The following is a 23,059-nucleotide window of genomic DNA, read 5'->3' on the forward strand; positions in this document are numbered from 1 at the left end:
AAAGGAAAATAGTTCCTTCCCTTTCTAACAGGGATTTTAGACAGAAAAGCAGGCACTGCATTAGGATGGTTGTACTTCAGGAAATTCTTCTTCAAGTCCTCTGATTCTGAGTAAATTATTTAATCAGATATCCATACTGAAATGACTTATTTTTCTAACACTTTATGTAAGATGAAAGAGGTTTCTCAGTGGGACCAAAAGAAGTTTCTAGAGCACAAAAATTGTATTATTATTTTTTACATTGACAGATACCAAAAGCTGTGGGTATCCCTTCTGTCATACCTGCCTTAAGTAATGCTTTTCTCACTGCCTCTTCCTTACCTGTTGGTCAGCCTCCTGCCCTCAGGATGTCTAACAAGTGAGGCAAGGTACCCCAGATACAAGTACCCATGTTCTAATTCTAAAGAAGATCTAGCAGTTATTTATCAATCCAAATATGCTTTTTCTTAACTGGCTACTTCTGTTTACTCCACTGACCCTGACACTTTAATTAAGATGAAGGAGGTTTATCAGTGGGTCCAGAATGAAATTTCTGTGGCACAAAAAGCAATGATTAAGTTGGGGAAGGAAATGTTTCTTTAGTACATTAACATTCAACATTTTAAACTGTCGGGCTCATATGTTAAAGTTTTTTTATTGTTATCTTTTGAGAACATGCAGAAATTAATAGCTATCCTTTGCTTTGAGGAAAATAATTCATTAAATGCCAACTGTTTCTCACATGACTAAACATAATTCAATCTGTAGCTATGATGGTGTTCATTCTTCATCTGGGACTGCCATTTCTGAATATGTTTTGAGGAGATTTGCTTGGCTTCATTCTCAAAATCTTCCTGATTATGTTAAATCTGAGATTTTAAATTTTCCTATGGATAATCAGGTCCTGTTTGGCCCTTCTACAGCTGAGATGCTTTAATGTGTGATGAAAGAGGAAAACCAACTCACGTATTGTCTCAGATCTTTCAACTCTGATTTTTCACAACAAAAATGAATTGCCTCTTCTTCTTAGCTCCTTTCTCCAAGAAGCAATTTAAGCAGAAAGGAGCCAGCAAAAAGGTTTTAAAAAAGCATTGGAAATGAGGCTATAAAAAGTAAATAAAAGCCTCTAAATCATAAAGGACAGTCCTCTTGGTTAGCATGATTATCCACCTGTTCAGGCTCTTCACCCCTACCACCCCAGCAACCTTTCCATGTCTCTGAGACTTCACCTCCCCTTGTGGCATCAGATTGTCTCAGACAGCTGGGTTCTGAAGGTAATCCAGCAGGGGTACACTTGGCAATGGGACTCCCTCCCCCCTTCCAATGGATTCCGTCACGTCTAAAGAACCAGATTTCTCTCTATACCCTCCCATCCTGCAGAGGCAAATGCCTCATTAAAACTGTATTTTAGATAGTATAAATATTTTGATGATCTGAATTTTTATTAGAAAGGGTGGAAACAACTGCCAACACATTCTTTTGCTGGTCATATGTTAATTAGGGATTTAAAATTAACATCCAGGATATGAGCTGGCTTAGCCATAAATCTGATTCCTTTATAAGTGCACTCTGTAGCTATATTCCAATAATTTTACCTAGTATTGACCATAACTGAGTATGATCCGCGGTGGTGCAGCTGTAGCATTGTTGCCTCACACCAAGAGGTTCTCCCATTCGATTCTTGGCTGGAGTGCAGGGAGTGCCTTCTGTGTGGAGTCTGCATGTCCTCCCGCGGTTGGATGGGTGTGCCTTTGTTGAAGGTTGAACGTCGAGCTGGCACCTTGGAGTTTGTGAAAATCTACTGCCAATCATTAGTGGACCAGAGTTCCGCTGTGGCGACCCCTAACCGGGAAAAGCCAAAAGACAAACAACAACATTGACCATAACTGAGTATATGCCTTTTTAGACACGGGGAGTAAGAATGATTTTGTGCATTGATCTCCTATCTTGTTAAACTTTTTAGACATTTGAGTATGCAATGATTTTATCATAGCTATCTCTAGGATGTGAATCCACACTATGGGATATCTGCAAAACATGTAGAAATATGGTTCAGTATATTTGCAGTATTAACCCTGGACTGGTTAAGAGTTTATTCAAGTAATATATGTTAACTTCTATAACCTGTATAAATAGGAAGGGGAAGAGGGTATCCTTGCTTCATTCCCCTTTTAACTCCTTTGCTTTGGATAAATACTATTTAAAAAAATCTAGCTATAGGTTTGGTACATAGCAGCTGAAATATGTATTAAAGGAGTCTGAGAATTGCAGAGAGTGCAGTAATGCCCAAATGAAATTATATTCCACTGAGTCAACAGCCTTTTTGATATGTATTAAGGGGTTCAGGTGCCTAAGCAGTGAGTCATTTCCCTGTGATACATTTGACTGGAGACACATGGCTGAAGTAACATTCAGCTGCAGAGAAATATGGCTGTTTGCAAATTCCCTGTGGGCAAAGAGAAGAATATGTTGCCATGCCCACAACTTCAATAACCAAATGCACAGGGGGAAAACAATGTCCATTGTCCCCAAGGGAACATGAGACAGCAGGCAATATGGCAGGCATCAGTAGCAGGCTGGCAAGAGGGCATATCAGTGGCAGTAAAAATGCAGTTTACAATGGGCAGTACCTTTATAATTGGAGTGTGTGGACCACTACCCCCTTCACAGTGTCTAGGGAACATAAATGTGACTACAGTAGCCTGCAGGATTTCCTCCATGCTGTAGCAATTTCTGCGGGTTGCAGTTACATAAGTATGTACTGTACACTGAGCACTACAGTCATTACTTCTTCTGCCACCATGCATTTGGTTATTAAAGTTGTGAGCATGGCAATGTGTGCTTCTCTTTGCCCACAGGGAATTTGCAAAGAGCCATATTTCTCTGCAGCTGAATATCACTTCAGCCATATTTCTCCAGTCAAATGTACCACAGGGAGATGTCATGCTGCCCAGGTGCCCGAACTCGTATTAAGACTGTACTCATTCACATGTTTTTGCCAACACCAGCTGTGTATATTTAACCATGTTGTTGTTAGGTCGGAATTACCCGTTTAGGATCTTCTTGACAAATGGAAATTATATTGGGAAGAATGTCATTTATTTGGTTAGCTAAAACTTTAGCAAATATTTTAAACTCTAACTTTTAACAAAGAAGTGGTGTCAGGGAAAGTTTTGTCATTATTGGGTTTGGGGACCGTCAAAACCTTCGCCTCTATGGAGTCTTTAGGAAAGCATTTTCTTCACATTCATCAAATGGTAATTAAGTGATTTTAATCATTTTTTTTTTAATTCTTGAATTCTTTATAAAAATCCTGGGTGAGCTCATACAATCCCAGGACTTTCCCTGAAGTTAAACCTTCTATTGCTTCCTCAATTTCTTCTATTGTGGTTGAATTCCCTCGTTTAAGGACATCTAGCAGTACCAATGCTTTTCATCTTAGTTGGATAACAAATTAGTAATATTATTGACATTTCTGTTTCTTTCCCTTTTTTAACATCATTTTTCATTATGATGTCTTTTACTCACCATGGGTCTGTGACTAGGGATTGACTATTATCAATTATTGCAGTAATATTTTTTTTTTTATTCCTGTCTTCCATTTTTAATCAGTTTTTGATATGTAAATACTCATGCAAGTGGAGTGTTTTACACCTGTCCCATCTACCTTGAATTCTCATGTAGTCCAATTTTCTTATTTTTTATATTAAAGTGAAAAGTTTGTCTGCCAACCAGTCAGATAAATGCTCCGTTGCTGGAATATTGATCAAGAATAAAATCTATGGAATGCAAAAATCAACGGAGCAAAACAGGTAATCACTACACGTCCACCAAACCAGTTCTTTTCACAAAAATAACCCGACTTTTCATAAAGTAATGAAACTTTTCAAAGAATAAAACGTTTTTATTTGACTTGATAAGCGCTTTCGCTAGGTTAGCTTCTTCAGATCAACGTAAGTCAAAATCATCAAAAAATTCTGTTTAAATAACACATTCAAACTACAAAACCCAATCAGCTCACTCTACCAATTAACAAACTAAAACATTTGAAGATGTACCATTATATATTTCTAAAAACATATTGCAAAAATATTCTATTAATTCTACTTATAAAACGACATAATAATATCACTTAATATAAATATGTGCTGATATAAATATGAATATAGAATACTATGTGCATATATAAGATAAAAATATATGTATAATAAAAATCTAAACATAATATAACATCATGAATGCATAACTTTTTTCTCACATTTAATATCTTAGCAAATCATGTACGTTGATTCAACCTAGCGATATATTTGAACTGAAAGTACCTATATATTTAAGAATTCAATAATATTTAAGAATTCATTAATATTCATTTCTTTATGGGTTATTTCATCTTCCTACACTTCTTAAGTAATGGCTTGATAGATGCTCTCTCATTTAGACCCTTCCCTCTGTCCACTCTAAGCATAATAATTCAAATGTTCTCCCTGTATTCGGTGTGATTGCGAATAACACCTTCACGGATACTAGGGGGAATGACTTCCAGAGCTCTAAATTTGAATCAATGTGTGTCATTAGTATTAATGACATGCTTCGCTAATGCATTATGCTCTGATTTCTTACGAATATGATACACATGTTCTCGTACTCTGTCCTTCAGTGTCCTATTTGTCTTCCCAACATAAAATGAGTGACATAATTGACACTCCGCTAAATACACAAGATTTGTTGTTTTACAATTAGCCTTATACAATAAAATAAATTCTTTCGCCAAATCTGGATGAATAAATTTATTGGATACATCAATGTATGCGCAAAAATTGCATGCCCCACATGGTACTGTACTCCCTATTTCTAGATGTTCCTTCTTGGGATAGCATATTAATCTTTTAAGATTTTTCTTATTTTTATATAGAAACTTGGGTTGTTCACCTACAATGTTCTTAATATTCTCATCCACTTGTAGGATGGACCAATTTTTACTCAGTATCTCTCTTATTTCTTGACTATCAGATGTAAAAAATATAGGGAATCTAATAGTATTCTGTTTACTACCAATCTCAGTCATTCCTATACCTTGAGCAGGGCCATAATATGGAGCTGCTACCTCTGTGTGTAATGTAGAAATCTCCTTAAAATTCTCATCTATTTCTACCTCATTGTAGCATCTGTGTAAAAATTTTTCTTTAAGGTTCATAAGCTCTTTCATGAAGCATTCATCTAATGGGTTTAACCTTGATGCTCTAATGCCCTGACCTTTAATTATATTCTTAAAAATATGTGCTGGATGCATACTTGATCTCAATAAAAGAGAATTACGATGACAAGTTTTACGATGGACATCTGTATTAATTAGTCCATCCAAAAGCTTTTCTATGTATAAATCCAGGTGGTCTATTTTAGAGTCAGACCATTCCATAGTAAATTTCAAATAATTAGTAAGATTATTCATTCTATCCAGAAACAAACATTTTTACACAGAGGCTACAATGAGGTAGAAATAGATGAGAATTTTAAGGAGATTCCTACATTACGCACAGAGGTAGCAGCTCCATATTATGAACCTGCTCAAGGTATAGGAATGACTGAGATTGGTAGTAAACAGAATACTATTAGATTCCCTATATTTTTTACATCTGATAGTCAAGGAATAAGAGAGATACTGAGTAAAAATTGGTCCATCCTACAAGTGGATAAGAATATTAAGAACATTGTAGGTGAACAACCCAAGTTTCTATATAAAAATAAGAAAAATCTTAAAAGATTAATATGCTATCCCAAGAAGGAACATCTAGAAATAGGGAGTACAGTACCATGTGGGACATGCAATTTTTGCGCATACATTGATGTATCCAATAAATTTATTCATCCAGATTTGGAGAAAGAATTTATTTTATCGTATAAGGCTAATTGTAAAACAACAAATCTTGTGTATTTAGCAGAGTGTCAATTATATCACTCATTTTATGTTGGGAAGACAAATAGGACACTGAAGGACAGAGTACGAGAACATGTGTATCATATTCGTAAGAAATCAGAGCATAATGCATTAGCGAAGCATGTCATTAATACTAATGACACACATTGATTCAAATTTAGAGCTCTGGAAGTCATTCCCCCTAGTATCCGTGAAGGTGATATTCGCAATCACACCGAATACAGGGAGAACATTTGAATTATTATGCTTAGAGCGGACAGAGGGAAGGGTCTAAATGAGAGAGCATCTATCAAGCCATTACTTAAGAAGTGTAGGAAGATGAAATAACCCATAAAGAAATGAATATTAATGAATTCTTAAATATTATTGAATTCTTAAATATATAGGTACTTTCAGTTCAAATATATCGCTAGGTTGAATCAACGTACATGATTTGCTAAGATATTAAATGTGAGAAAAAGTTATGCATTCATGATGTTATATTATGTTTATATTTTTATTATACATATATTTTTATCTTATAAATGCACATAGTATTCTATATTCATATTTATATCAGCACATATTTATATTAAGTGATATTATTATGTCGTTTTATAAGTAGAATTAATAGAATATTTTTGCAATATGTTTTTAGAAATATATAATGGTACATCTTTAAATGTTTTAGTTTGTTAATTGGTAGAGTGAGCTGATTGGATTTTGTAGTTTGAATGTGTTATTTAAACAGATTTTTTTGATGATTTTGACTTACGTTGATCTGAAGAAGCTAACCTAGCAAAAGCGCTTATCAAGTCAAATAAAAACGTTTTATTCTTTGAAAAGTTTCATTACTTTATGAAAAGTCGGGTTATTTTTGTGAAAAGAACTGGTTTGGTGGACGTGCAGTGATTACCTGTTTTGCTCCGTTGCTTTTTGCATTCCATAGATTTTATTCTATTTTTTATATTGTTTTTTAAGTACCTAATAGCTTGTGCCTACATTTTTTATATTCTAACTCTAACAATCATATTCTCTCTTCTGCTAGTTAGATAGTTTTATCATTATCTTTGAATTTATAATTACTGACTTTTTTGGTGAAACTATTTACTATTAGCTTAAATGTGTCACATTTGAACTATTTGTGCACTCTTGTATATTATTCTGATATCCAGAAAGGATTTAGTCTGTTCTCAAGTTTATCTCTAATTGTTTTAGATTTAAGTAAAATTGAATCCAGTCTCCATACTGGCCTATTAATTCCTTGTTATATTATGGTAAAGCACCATTTTAGGAACTGTATGATCCCACCATAATGTGGATGTCATCTCTATTAATTTTACATCTTTAATTAATGTATTGGATAAAGCCAATGGTCAGTCCTACTGACAGTACCCCTTTTTTGTTGTTAAAAACATTTAAATCCTGCTGTGTAGAACTTAAGGTCCTCCATTTATATTCAAAATATAATTTCTCCATCAAAGAATTAAAAAAAATTAGGTGTTGGTTTGTTTAGTGGGGCTTGTGGGCAATTTATTCATTGTTGGATCAATTGCCATATTAAAATCACCCCCACTAATAGCAACATCTGCCCTAGACCTATGCAATATTATTGATTCAAAGAATTTAACAAATTGATCCTTTTCATCTGTACTTTGGCCATATAAAAACTCCCTAAAAGTAACTTACCTATATTAATCTTGATTCTTAGAATGCCCCATCTTTCTTGTTTATATACACTCCAGCATCTTAACCACCCAAGAAAGCTGTGTACTAATGTTTTTTTGGCTGAGTTCCATGAGCTCAGCATACCCTATCCTTTCCACCATTTCAACAGTCCATAATAATCTTTTGTTTCACTTGCTCTTGCAGACATATATCCTTGGCATCTTTAGTTTTATTATAGTTAAAGAAGATTTTCTTTCTGTAAGGCATGTGTGACACCAGGGAAATACTGCCAGTACAGCTATCTGGAATTTTGTAAATAATTATATGCCACTTGAAAATATTAATATGATTTATATAGAAATGTGACACTGCCAGCCCAGCTATCTGGAATTTTGTAAATAATCATATGTCATTTGTGAATAGTAATATGATTCATATACTTGGCCTACAAAAGTAAGATAAATGTATGCTGCATACTGAGCTTCAAGAATGTAACCACAGTGTACCCTACTGGAAAAGAACAGAACTGTATATAAACTATATACTTGTGCAAATGTATGTTTTAATAGTAGAAGCTGGAACATACAGAGTTAACTTGCAAAGCTTCAAGAAAATAAGTTGAAATTGTTTTACAATTGTGTTATCTCTTAGTTTTAGTGAAACAGACACAATGTCTCAAGCTAGAGGTTTTTCTATTGTCTTGAAACAGAAGTAATTACTAGGTTTCAAATGTAAAAGTGTTTTATTGGTATACAACTTCCAAGTTCTGCAAACTTCTGAGAGAGATGCACTTCTCACATAGAGATGTTAAAATTATGTTAGTTTCTGTTAGCCTGGGAACTGAAGGCATGTGACAAAGAGTGATGTCATCCAGGCTAACCCAGCAGTAATATGTGATATTAATTTAAGATCTCTCTTAGAGAGGGAGAGGGGGCATTTTATATCTTGTCTTGGACCTGGAAACATCCATTCAGCACTTCTGCATCTGCCTTGCTCTGTAAGTAAGTTATTTAGGGCATAGTATCTTTTAGATATAGCTAGGAATATAGTAAAGATTAGTTTAGATGTTTTCTGTATTTGTTTGAGACTGTCCTGAAATGGTGTTTTAAAATATTTTTTGTGATTCTGAACTCTGTAGTTATTTAGTGGGGGGTGGAGGTGGGGATTTACTAGATGTTGGAATTAGGAAAGGAAGCTGAGAGGGTATGTCCTTGTTTCTACCCTTTGAAGGCTGAGTTGCTTTCCTTATATTTTCACTAGTTCTCATACAGTCCTTAGTGGGGGATGAAGTATTAGGTCTCGCTCTTCTTGGTTACCTTCTCAGTCTGCACTATTTTAGCGCCATGCTCTGTGACCTCAAAGAAAAGTCTCTTCATATAATCAGGATATGCAGTTATATATTATTCATATAATCAGGCTATGCAGTTATATATTATTCTATCTCTTCCACAGAAGTAAAGTTATTTGTATGGCCACCCTTTGATGCCATGAGTGTGGATCATGTATCCTTTAAAAGTAAGTGCAAATATGGTGCTATGGCTTTTTTCTTTAAAATTAGTGTGGTACTATAGTCAGGGGACCACACAAATCTGTGTGCCTGCCACATTGAGGTCTGTATGAGGAATGATTCTGTGTGCTCTCTCAGTCATAGGACTATACTCCCCTCCCAACATTTTTTGTATTTCACATTCAATGAAATTCTTATGCTTGCTACCTTCTCTGGAAAGTTCAAAGCATGTATATTGTTTGATAGCCCTGTTTTTTAAATAATCCATTCTCTGTCAAAATTGTTGTATGTAGAGCTTATTTGATTTGATGATAGCCTGGAAGGTAGCAACTCAACTCAGTTTGACTCCTTAAGCTTCATACATTTTGTCAGAGCAAAACCTGATTGCAGACAAGCTCAGTAGGACTAGGGTAGACCACCACAAATGGAGACTTTGTCCCGGGGGGGTCTAACAAGAATTAATCCAACTGTGGAGAACACTACAAGCTGATCTGTTTGCCGGCTGTCAGAACAAGCAACTAAAGAAACTTTGCTTCAGAACTCTTTACAAACAGGCTTGAAAGGCAAATCATTTCACATTTCCCTGACAGGGACTTTTCTAATCTTTATACTCATATACAGTTTTCTTCTAAAGATCCAGAAAGACTCTCCACAAACTGACTCCTTTTTGGCAATGGTAGCAGTGATTTTCACCCCCTGAGGAGGGTTGGGCCTTGGGCAAGCAATCTGAGCCTGTAAAATCCATAACTGCTTGGCTAAGGGCAATTACCATAAGTTTTCCTACAGACTAGATTTACTCATGTAGGATAGTCGGAATTTGATTCATCGTAGTTTAGAAACTCTTCAATTAGCTACCTGTGACGCTTTTTAGGCATCTCCTTTCTGAGAATGTGCAGCAGATAGCAAAGAAGGCAAAAAAACAACTACTAGAAAATTATATATGTCTAAGTAGCATACCTCTCAACCTGCTAATGCAAGAAATCTGAAAAACAGCCCAAAACAGTAGGGGGAACAAAGGCTCAGAAATAAGGACATATTTTAAATATTGCTCTTATGAACTTACAAAGTTGCTAGAATAACAGGTTTTATCTAGCATGTATTTTTCTGAAGGATATGAAGTCTGAAAATCAAATGTCTCTCATTACTTAGCGACTTCAATCCTTAGTAACTTGCCTGAAAAAACACAAATTGTATGAGGAAGAGACCAAAAATATGAGGCAAAAATCTGGACATTCTGAAAAAATCTGGGCATTTGAGAGGAATGCTAAGCAGAAGAGATTTTCTAGTTGACACCAGTCAAAAAAACAGAGTTCTCTTCAGGCCCAGTTACCTCTTGTTCTTGATTGTTGTGTGAGTTACTGTCTAATGGCCTTTTGTATTTCCCTGTCAAGGTGCATTTGTCTGCCCTTGGATCTCTCTCTAATAATGTGCAAGTTAAACAGGTTTTGCAAGGGGTGTTACATACTCGACCACTTAGAAAACATGTGGCTCCTCCTTATTCTGTGTCCATTTGAACCAGCTCATGAGGTAGACTTGAGGGTCTTAACTTGGGCGACTGTGCTACTCATTACACTGACATTAGCTAGGAAGGTAGCTGAGTTACAAGCCCTTATGGTGAGTCAGCCCTACCTTGTTTTCACAGGGACAGGGTTTCTTTGAAAACAAATCCTACATTTTTTTCTGAAGTGGTCTCAGAGTTTACTTTAAGCCAGAATATTAGATCTTCCAATTTTCTTTCCTGAACCTAAGAGCAAGGGAGAAAGGATTGTTAACAGTCTAGATGTCCACAGGCAGCTCAGATATTACCTAGACAAAAGTGAAACCTTCAGGAAAGCTGATCAGCTGGTTGTCTCCTATGAAGGCAAGAAGAAAGGGCAAGCACTTTCAAAACAGACCATTTCCAGATGGCTGTTTCGTGTTACTACCCTCAGTTATACTCACCAGAGAAGGTCACTTCCAGGCAGGGTTACAGCCATTCCAAAAGGAATTTGGCTTTGTCAGTGGCAGAGGTGGACTGGAGACATATTCTACAGGCAGGAACATGATCTTCTGTATACATTTTTACAAACTGGATTCCCTCCCAGGTTCAGTTAAAGCTTTTCTAGGAGCATTTTCAGGGACTCCTGGAGTCATAGCAGCAAATCCACAAAAGGAAAGAAAATAATGCAGATACAACAAAGAAGAAGCCAAGTCTGGGCAACACTTTTAATAAATTCACCTCTAGCACCTGGGCAAATAAAAGCCTTCCAGGAGTACAAATTATAAACTACAAATGGCACTCCACTCTCTCTCTCTCTCTCTCTCTCTCTATATATATATATATATATACACAAAGACAAAATGAATAAATTAATTAAAGTTGATCCCTGTTCAGTCGACATACTTTTAATGAAAAAGCAGATGGTGACAGTTATGTGAGATCATACATTCCCTGGGGTGGGAAATATGCCCTTTTCCTGGGGATTGTGCGATCTCAGAGTTAGAATATATAATTCAGGATTGCAGGGGGGCTTGCCCCCTCACAGAAACACTGTTTAAAAGTTGCATGCACATTTGGGTGTTACGTTATTTGTTAGTATACCAATATATATATATATATATATATATATATATATATATATATATATATATATATGGGTCGACTTCACATGATCTACATTTCAGAATGTCGAAGACCATATGGCCGAGACCATATGATCGACATTCGAAATGTCAACCATTCGGAACCGGCATCTGCAAACAGTGTGGAATGGAAAGATTTCCATCTTCCGCACTGTAGTGCTATCTCAGAGTTGGTATATTTAAGTTCCGGAGTGTGTGGGGGGCAGAGCTCCCCTGCTTGCAGCATGAAGGTTTTATTTTTTTTTTGTTTGTTTGTATGGTCGACATTTCAAATGTCGATCATATGGCCTTAGTAATATGGTTTTCGACATTCTGAAATGTCGGCCATATCAAGTAGACCCATATATATATATATATATATATATATATATATATATATATATATATATATATATATATATATATATATATCTATAGATGGATAGATAGATATAGATATAGCTATAGCTATACACATATATGTGTATCTCTTTCTCCTCTCTCTCTATAGCTATACACATATATGTGTATCTCTTTCTCCTCTCTCTCTATGTATATATATATATATATATATATATATATATATATATATATGTATATGGATAGATAGATAGATAGATATAGATATAGCTATAGCTATACACATATATGTGTATCTCTTTCTCCTCTCTCTCTATGTATATATATATATATATATATATATATATATATATATAAATGTTTATGTGTGTGTTGCATAAACAGATAAATATTTATGTATTATTGTATCATTTATCTAGAAATAAAAGATGCTGGTGAATTCTGCTTTGAAAACAATAAACATTTTCTGCTGTTAGATGCGCAATGGTAACTCTTGCATAATTCTTTGGTGCACTATCCATTACCCTGTGAAGTAGTAACAATAAAGTCAATAAACCTAATTTCTTTTTCAGAACTCAGCAGTCAGTCAAACAGCAATGAAAGCAGAAAACGATTCAGTGATATATTCCGTGGACTTGATGCTCTTGAAATTTCCATTGGAAATGCGTAAGTACTGTATTTATTACCTTATCTGCAGGAAGCACCACCCCAGGCATGAAGCAGATCATTTCTTTAATATCTCATTTGGCAAAAATGAAGACAGCTGCTATAATCATAGACATTTTAGGTGGGTCTAGTGAAGTCAAGGAAGGAAACACTCTCTCTAGGTTCACTGACAGCAAATTTCCATGCTGCCTAGATTAACACAGCAAAAGAGCATTGCAACTGCCTGCCAGATTGTTTCTTTTACCCACAAAACCACCATTTGCTGTTGTGATTACTTACGTGTAATACTGGACTGGGAATCTATGCATTTACAATACTAATACAATGACTTAAAAGGCAGAAACCCTCCAACTGGGCCCCTGGATTCATAAGCTATAATTATTGATGGATAGTTGACACTGAGTTTTCACATAGCATGTCAGGGATATATTACAGTTATACACCTAAATCTTTAAGTATTAAAATCTTTGGCCTTCAGAAATTATTGTCAATTCCCAGAAGAAGGAATACTTTCTTATTTTTTCACTAGACCCCATACAGTTAATGATAAAGTGTCACTGATTTATTGTCCTTTCTCATAGCTAGAGAGACTTAATGAAACATGTTGCCAAAAATATCTAAAATTTTTTGAGAATATTAGTAAACATCAATGCAGCAGGAATAAATCTGAACAAAAAATAACAGTACAATGTATAAATCATCGCAGATGAGATGTATGATGACAGCAAACACTGATGAAGTTATAATGTTGTCAGTTCAGGGACATTATCTACTAATCTTTTCAGTTAACCACATGTGTACTGACGTAATACTTTCTTGTATGAGTAAAATCACACTTCATAAATCAGAGAGACATACAGAAGAGCTACAAAGAAATCATTGGTTTAAAATGGCAAGTGTCCAGGCTTTCCTGCTCTTGTAGCTACCACTAGTAGGGTGTATTATTTCATTACAACTGCAAGCCTTCTAATGTGTTACCCTTAATAAACATGGATTTTTTCTCTCTTCACAAAAGCTGAGAAAATAAAATGCACTGATATTCTGTCTTGATGTTATACTGTGCTAATGCAACTACTGTGATATGAAAATGTTAAAAAATGTGGACAAGAACATCGGCAGTACTTCAAAGCAAGCCTTATCTTAAAGAAATAAGAGGCCTCTAAATCTGCCTCTAGAAAAAGGCCCATCAGGATGTGGAGGAGTCACAGTGTGGAAAGGCAAAGGATGTTTAATTATAACAGACAACTTCAGTGTGAAAGAAATAACTAACAATGCTAGCAAGATAAGGCCTCTGTGGTCATGGAGGAAGTGGTCTAAATAAAGAAAAGATATTCAGAGATTATGAAGATATGTGGAGTGACAGATGTATTATAATGAAACAAGGAAGTGAAAAAGGCAGTGAATAAACATGGCCGTGAATAACCAGGACAAATAATGTGGCAGTTAAAGAAGTCAAGTCACCTGGACACTGCTAAACAGTCAAACAAACTGACAATTAGGACAGGGAAGTGAGAAGTAAGACTTCACAAGAGAGGACCAAGGAAAATGGAGACATAGCAATCTAGTACGATCAGGGCATCATTGTTTCTATTACATATGGGATTACTGGACTCTCTCTAGCACACTGATTCAGCCATTAACGTTTTTCATCAGTGTCACAGGGGTTTGAGTTCATTCCTGCCATTGTCCTTATAGAGTTTGTATATTCTCCCCATGCCTTCTTGAAGGTTTCCTCTTATCTTCCCAAACTTGGCCAACCTAATGCTGCTTACCTATATTATATTTAACTTTGGTCTTTTAGCCAGGACCAACAATTGCATTGTGAACAAGCAAACAGATAAAAAGAACACGTGAAAGATGTCCAAAAGTATTAAACATTTTGCCTCAGATGCACAGAACTGTAATTAGAAAATGAGCAATGGATGCTTGTGTGAAACGAGTATTTTATTTGAAGGCATCTCTCCACAGCACTCTTATTGGGGTACAGCAGCTCTCACACTTATTTCTAGTCACCTCCATGGCCCCCACTATTCAGAGAAATGGAAGCTACTTGTTTTATATAAAAAATAAATCAAATATTTAACTTTCTCCTTTTTCATGGAGAGAAAAAAAATTGAAAGCAGTCGTCAAATTTGTGTGGTTTGAGCACTTGTGTGACACTAGAAAAAAAAACTCTATTAAGTAGACTAGATTAACCAAAGGTATCCTTATCTGCTAACAGTTTTTTTTTTATTCTATCTGTCATCACATAGGTCAGAGTGATGTACATATCAGCAACTCTCACAAAGAAATGCAGCCTGTAGACAAGAGAAGCAATGAGTTTTTAAGAGAAAGAGTCAGGTAGGACTGGAGATCAGTTAAGACAATGAGATTGACTAGAATAGGGGCATTCATAGACATACATACACACACACACACACACACACACACACACACACACACACACACACACACACACACACACACACACACACACACACACACACACTCAGTAGGTGTATGATGACTCCCTGGTGATCTTATTATTTAATGATTAGAAGCAGATGTAATTTCATCCTCATAGTGGAGAGATGATTAGATCTTTGTCCAAAACGAAAGCTTCATAGAAGAGCTCAGCAGTGAAGGATGGGTCAGTGTGTGCCATAGCTTGGGGAACTTATTGGGTACTGTTTTAAGAAAGTATGGAATACTAATCATTTTTAAGCCAGAACTACTGCATTAATTACTGTTGCCACTTCTAATATATGAAACACTTTTCTTTTCTGTTAATTTTTTTCATGTAGTCAATCTGGTTTGTAGGACAATACTCTTTAAAAAAGGATAACTTTTGTTCCTCACACAGTCTTATAAGAAATAAGAGCACACAGGTTGAGGCTTCACAGCATAATGTAATAGAGCAACAGTTTTCATATTTCGTCATTCATAATGCAGATAACTGTAGCAATTTTTTTTACTAGGATGAAAGATCCTTGCTACTTCCTGTGAAAGATACACATCATCAGTAAAGGACATGACACGGTACAACAGTGACACAGGTAGTAAGAGCTCTGTAGTAATGAAGTACATAATAGTGCAGGCAGTAACAAAAAGAAATTTTTCTTCTGAGTATCAAGTTAAAAATGTTTTTTTAGATGTGAGAGTAATAGGTCACTCCTGTAATGATTACTGCTGAACTAAACATTCATTTACCTTTTAAATATAGTGGATTTAAATGATTACTCCTATCAAACCATTTTTATCACATAATTCATTTTCTCTTTTAACCCAACCACAAGACTTTCATACTAAAAGGATTATTTAAGTATTTCTTTCTCACTCTCCACTCTGTACTTTATTCTCCATTTTTGCCAGACCCCATTTTGTTAGTTTGTCAAATCTTATATTGATCCCTTGTAGTATTTCTTCTAAATGTACTACTTCATAAAGACATTTTTAATGAAGCAGCTAGTGAGCCAGGGAGGAGTAGCCACGTCCAACATACTCATAACTTTAACAAATAAATAAATAAATAACTGGGCATATTATTCCAACTATAACAGTATTAATATGTGTATTCAGGAGCTTTAAATTAAATTCCTGAAGAAAGTATCAAATCAGTCTAGCAAAATGAGTTATTAGAAGCAACAGCTCTGTTGATATCTCATTAATAATCTGGATAGTACCCAGAATCACAATTCAGAATTATTTTCTTGGAAAAGCAACAAATTCAAACTGCTGCAATCCTCAGTTTAAGTATTTCCTCTTAATAAAAATCCAAAGAAGTCACTGAGGAAAATACTGATGGTCTTTTTGAGGCATAGAAAGAAAGCTGTACTTCTGAGTATCAACTTGGTACTTCAGTGGATACAGGCAAAAGAACAGAAATGCCTCTGTCCTTATTGTGTGGTACAGTCTGACACAGGGCCTTATTGTGTGGTACAGTCTAAGGCAGGGATGATTGTGGGAAGAAAGGTTTTGGTTGTAGTTGGGAAAAACCACTATCACTGTCATTTGCTTAGATTTTATATTCTTGAAACAACTCCTTCATTTTTCCTGACTCTTACCCCTATCAAATACTTTATTTTGTCCATGACTCTTAATGAGCCATACTTATTTGTTTGTCTAATTCCTCTCTTTGCCTATAATGGAGTCTTACTGCCTTCCTGCTCTGATCATCTTCCTCCTATCTTTTATACAATTCTTAAGAGACATTTACAAAACTCTCCACTGCTGCCCTTGGCTTATGTACTCCAGCTTACCTGGCAGCAGCTTACATCTTTTACTGCTCCCATTTGTGTCATCTTTCTCAGCTGTTTGTCCCCTCAACTCTGTCCTTCTTCATAAGTGTAGCTGTCTCAATTATCTAGTCTCATCAGGCATTCTTTAACCAATTCAACATCTATATTCATACCACCTGTTGTGAACCATCAACTCTCGCACAACGTTCTGTGTTCCAAACCCTTCCATGGCCTTCATCTATTTCCTAGAGTTCTGCTCCAATTCATCTGCTATGCATCATTCCTCATCTTCTCCCACAGTGGTTTACACTTTGAAACTTCACTGTCCTGCCCCACCCAATGTCTTGCATCATCTTCTCTACATATACCACTAGAAGATCCAAGTACATCTTGCTCTCTTAACCTTTTCAGTTGTTATAAAACTCCTGTACACCATAAATCTTTTTCAGTGCCATTCACAGTGAATATACACCACCTACAAAAGTCTTATCCCTAACTTCCTACACCAAGTAGCAATCAAAATAAACATCTAAAAATCTCAATATCATTGAATTTAGGACTGCATAATCCTCCGAGTAAAAGCCTTGAGTCCAAAGCTTTCCTTTTAACAGCAAACATCTACCACTCTCGCTTTTAATGTCCTCATACAATAAGTCACACTCTCTCAGTAACAAGAGCCCCTTCTCTCCATTTCCAATACCTTAATAAAGCCCAAAGTCTCTCTAACAGTTTTACTGTTCTCTTCCTTAATTTACCTATCTTCCTTACTTTTACTTCTATCCTGCAGCAATACATCTGCTTTTTCCCTTTTAAATATACCCAGGATTTCCTGTCTTCTTGCATAAGAATATCAGATTAGCTAAAAATACAAACTCTGGTAGTGAAACCATAATCAGGAGATCACTGGCAAATAGACAAATGAAGTAATGAATATATACATATGTATGAAAAAAGTGACAAGGTAAATATAATCAGAAGGTGTTTTACCACATACTATAATCTAGGTAAAAATGCCTTAACTCATGTATCTGATGGCTGAACAATGACCTGATACTGAGTAGTAATGGAAACAAAGTCCTTGGAAGAACATAACCTGGAGATAAACATATTTGGCTACACAGTCTATAGCAGGGCTGGTGAGGACGAATTGCACTTTGGCCTCAACAACTCCAATGAGAAGTAGGAGCTAGGAGGAGTAGAACCCATGGCAACAGATAAGGAAAAAGGATATAGGGATGTTGATAGCACTTGGATTGTACCATCATAATTACTGTGAGATGGCAGTGTCAGCGACAAATAAAATGCTGGTAAATTTGAAGCTGATATAAAGATTCTCCCTGGTACCTGAGCGGCTGTGTCCCTTCACTTATTACCTCCACTTTTTCTCCCTCTCTGTTTGTACATTGCATCTACTTCAGCTAATCTTTATCCCATCTTTCTTCCCTTTGCTTTTTGCTCTACCTTTTCCTTTCCAGATTCCCTGCAGCCACTTTGATGGGGGCTTTTTTTAGAAGGAAGAAACTTGCAAAATAAAGACAGAATGTATGTATCAACCTTAATAGACATATTTTGCTGACAGTGGAAACTTAATGAGGCCTAGGTTTACTAGGCAAGTAGACTTGCTAATCTTCTTCTTCTTCTTCTTTTGGCTTTTTCCCAGTTAGGGGTTGCCACAGTGGATCACCTGTCCACTCATGATTGGCAGTGGAGTTTTACAGTGTCGAGTTGCCAGCCCGGCGCCCAACCTTCCACAGAAGGCACACACACACACACACACACACACACACACACACACTCACACCTAGGGCCAATTTAGTGTGTCCAATCCACCTGCAGCATGTCTTTGGGATGTGGGAGGAAACCGGAGCATCAGGAGGAAACCCACGCAACCACAGGGAGGACCTGCAGACTCCACACAGAAGGCACCCCAGCCAAGGATCGAACTGGAGAACCTCTTGCTGTGAGGCCAAGTAGACTTGCTAATGATAATGTTAAAATATAACTGAAACTCACAGATTCATCCCTTCCCATTCCTATGCTTAGTATTGAACAGAAAGTGTTTATGAGCATCTAAGCAACCAGACTGCAGACAATAGTCAGCAATATTTTGAATCCAGATCAGTGTGTTTTTAACAAGAAAATAAGAAATATGGATGCATTTAGAAGGCTATTGCAGTTGGCTGAATATACTAAACATCCTTTAGATCACGTTTTGCTGGTCAGGCTAGATGTAGTGGAAGCAGTTGACATGTTGCATTGGGATTTTGTCCGCATCATTCTTCTTAACTGTAGCTTTTATGAGAATGGGGTGTCTGCAAAGGAAGCACCTTATAAAAGAACATCAGCAATAGTCAAAACAGGGCAAGGCATATCTGGGACTGTATTTTGGGCAGAGGAACTCATTAGGGTGTCCTTTTTGCTTACTGCAATGGAGTCTTTAGTCCACCCTACAAAGGGAGATCATCATTTACAGGCACTTGGAATAAAGTTAGTTAGTTTATTTATAGGCAATATATTGATGTATCTGAGTCATCCAAAGAATATTTTGACCAAGTTATGGGAGTTAATGGATCTCTACTGAAATGCCATAACTCAAAATTCCAAGTGCCAACAAGCAGAAAAAAGGATAAAAAAAAAGGTAAAGAGTGAATATCAAACATTACTTTTCTCCTTTAAGCATCTTTTTTGAAGGGGGTGTAAATGATCCTGCATCATCCGATTTGGGGTAGGGCAAGCTTCCATGCCCCCAAACTTATATAAACCAACTCCAAGATCACCATACCTTGGATAAAATAGAATATTCTGAAAAATGTCCATCTCAAACTTCATATATCTCAATCCATTGTTTGATCATTCAGTCTCCATGGCTCGGGATGCCCTCTAATGGGTCTTGACATTTCTAATGCTTACTGGGAGTTATTAAGATACTTTGAGCATTTAGCAGAATGTAAAATTAATGCAATAAAGCCAGTAATGTTTTTTATTAATTGTAAGTACTTCTATTCTTAAAGTCAGTAGACTCATGTTTAATTAGACTGTTTATTATTTTAGATATTGAGGAATCTTTGTTACTACCTCAAGAGTAAGAGTTCAACTTCAGATCGTTAGTAGAAGATTCTAAGTGGCATTTCCATAAAGAGAAGCAACACTCACCCTGGAGCAGCAGCTTCTAGTGGTCAGGGTGATGCAGTTTACCAAACAGCTTTATACTGTTAGTACAGTGGGGTTAATGGTTTCCCGGAAATTGTTTGAACATTGGAATGTGTGTGTATTTTTTTAAACATCTTTGTGATATCACATTTTAAACAGTGACATAGGTACATATACATTAATAGAAACAAAAACAAAACATAATAACATCTTCCTTTGTCACTATCATGCAGCATATTTATGTTTTCTTTTTAACAAATATCATTTACTCCAACATTACATAAATTGTTCAATTTCTGCCTTCACATAAACCTCACTCCTCCTCCTGAACATTATTCTGCATTTATTGTTCCCACAATATTCATGTACTTCTTTGCAACTTATTCCTTCCATTTTCTAAAGACCCCCCCAGTTCTTTTATTTCCTTTGCAATATTCATGACTTCTGTTACTGTAGTTTTGATTTTGATTTCCATATCCTATAATGGCTTTTTTCACATTAAATAGCATTACACTTAGTAAGACCTTATGTCTTGGCAGTTGAGATCCTATGTCTGAGCTCAAAAGAATCATTTCCTTAGCTATAACAATTTGCTCCCCCAACATTTCTAGCAAAGTACCTGGCAGGGAATTTTTTAATTCTGCCAACGGATTGCACTGCCATAAAACATGTTCTCAGTTACCTCTTTCTCCCCATCACACCTTCAACATTTGCTATCAACCTGACAAAAAAAATCTCTGAAGTCTATTTGCAGTATAAACATACCTTTGCAAACACTTCCAAACAAAAAATCCTAAACCTGTTGGATTTTTTGCACACAGATGTTCTCCCTATGTTCCTTTGTAAATTGCCTTACCAGTCTCTCTACCAAATCTTATCTACCCGCCTCTGATTGATTCTTTTTGTCATCATGGAATATTTTACATTCTATACTAACTATCCTTTTTTAACAGCAGCTTATGTGCTAATCTCAGCTAAAAATTCTAGCAGAGCAGAAGATTTGGCACCCTATTGAAATGTCAGGACTTGCAATTCTGAGACACAACAAGCCAAAAAAATAAAACCAAAAATGCTGGACAAAAGCAAATTTGCTTTAAATTATTTATTTATTTATTTATTTTTTTTTACTTAGGAGCCAGTCTCCCTGCAACACCCCCTAAAGTTATATATTCCAACTCTTGGACTGCCATACCTTGAAGAAAAAAGGAAATGGTACTTTCAGACATAATATATTTAAGTCCATTTTTTTGGCCTTTTAGTCACAATGTTATAGAACTCAGCATTACAAATCCTGACTATTCAAAATGTGATTGGTCTTTCACTTAACACTCCCCTTTCTCTCTGTCTGTACTCTGTTATCAATGCCTGGTAGGGAAGGCAGTTTCTAACCTGTGGTCCTGACTTCCGCTTGTCCTCATCCCACTCGATTACCTTTCTTTCTCTAGTTATTTGTTCCCTATACCTTAGTTCCTTTGCTAATTTTCTTCAACAAATTCCAGCCCCTCTTGCCTATTTTATATACCGCTAATTACAGTCACTTCTATTGGCAAAATCTCATAGGTTCATAGGTTGGTACTAGGCTATCGGCCCTAAGGCCTATGCAAGCCAAGCCATAAAAATTCTCTGGAAATGTTTTCCCACAATATTTACTTCTCTGGGCCCCTGTCTAGCAGGGTGACTGACATGATACCTGGGGTGAATTTCCTATCTCCCATCCAATCATCAAGGTTCCTTTTGAAGAGGGCCAATGAGGCGCTCTGCTTGACATGTATGGGCAGTCTATTCCAGAGTATGGGGAGTCTCTGGGTCAGGAACCTATCCCTCCAGCACGTTTTGTTCATTGTGATGATAAGGTTTAGATCCCTGGAGCGTGTGGCTCTGAGGGATTGGGATTTCTTTAAGTGGAGCATGTCCAACAGCTTAGGGTTTGACATGGCCTTGTATGTTAAGCAGAGATCGCCTCTGAGTAGACGATATGCCACAGAGTATAGCTGGAGTTTTTTAGACGGTCAGCATATGGCATCTGCTTTAGGCCTGTAATTCTTTTAGTGAGGTATTTCTGTGGCCTTTCCAGCTGTTGCAGATCTCTTGTGAGGTACATACCAAATGGGGCATTATACTCTATAATGGGTCTAATGAGGGATGAGTACAGTGGGACAATGACCTCCTTTTTTCTGGATGAAAAGCCCTTAGTGATGAGGTGTGCCACATAGCAGGATTTCCTGACTGTTGTGGCGATGTGGTTATCAAAAGTGAGACCAATGTCCATTTGTGTCCCTAAGTCTCTCATCACACTTTCGATGTTTAGTGCCCTGCCACCTATGTGGTAGTTCATGGGTACATGTTTTTTTTCAGAGGGGATAACTATACATTTCTTGGCATTAAGCTTGAGGACATGGCTCTGGCACCAGGCATCTGTTTCTGTAAGGCCCTTTTGTAGAATTTCCACATCATTTGGGGATTCAATAATGGCTCCCAGTTTGCAGTCATCTGCAAACTTTGTTAGCCAGAGTCCCTTAGTGTTGGCCTGTACTTCAGAGAAGTAGATGCCAAACAAGAGTGGTCCCAGGACTGAACCCTGAGGTACTCCACTTGTCACTTGTCTGGAGCTGGATTTGGAGTCGGCTACTTTTACAGTCTGGGTTCTGTCAGTAAGCCAGTTGGCAACCCATCGAGTGATGTAGGGATTTATGCCCAGCTTAGTAAGTTTATCTATGATTCCAGAGTGGGGGATGATGTTGAAGGCCTTGGTGAGGTCCAGATAGGCTGTGTGGACCACCTTACCCTCATCCACAGCTCTGGAGACAGATTCTAAGAAGTCAGTCAGATTCAGTAGACAAGATCGGCCCTTCACAAACCCAAACTGGGTGGGGTCCAGTGTTTGAAGGTTGCCAATGTCTTTGTTTATAAGTTCCATGATAATGCGTTCCATGCCTTTGCAGAACAGGCTTGTCAGACTAATGGGACGGTAGTTCCCAGGATCCAAGGCGGATCCTC

The 23,059-nt window shown here is 36.6% G+C and overlaps 1 protein-coding gene across 4 annotated transcripts in view; it reads left to right on the forward strand.

The window, feature by feature from the left end:
* LOC122812148 (GEM interacting protein) overlaps positions 1-23,059 on the forward strand; it is a 1,774,188-nt gene that overhangs the window by 826,509 nt on the left and 924,620 nt on the right. For all 4 annotated transcript variants that reach the window (XM_044084459.1, XM_044084456.1, XM_044084457.1 and 1 more), the window contains one exon: positions 12,602-12,695. In XM_044084459.1, the coding sequence (XP_043940394.1) occupies positions 12,602-12,695 (94 nt within the window). The remainder of the gene's footprint in view (positions 1-12,601; positions 12,696-23,059) is intronic.

This window comes from Protopterus annectens, chromosome 9.part0, assembly GCF_019279795.1.
Source record: "Protopterus annectens isolate FY-2018-M chromosome 9.part0, PAN1.0, whole genome shotgun sequence".
Taxonomy (NCBI): Eukaryota; Metazoa; Chordata; order Ceratodontiformes; family Protopteridae; genus Protopterus; species Protopterus annectens.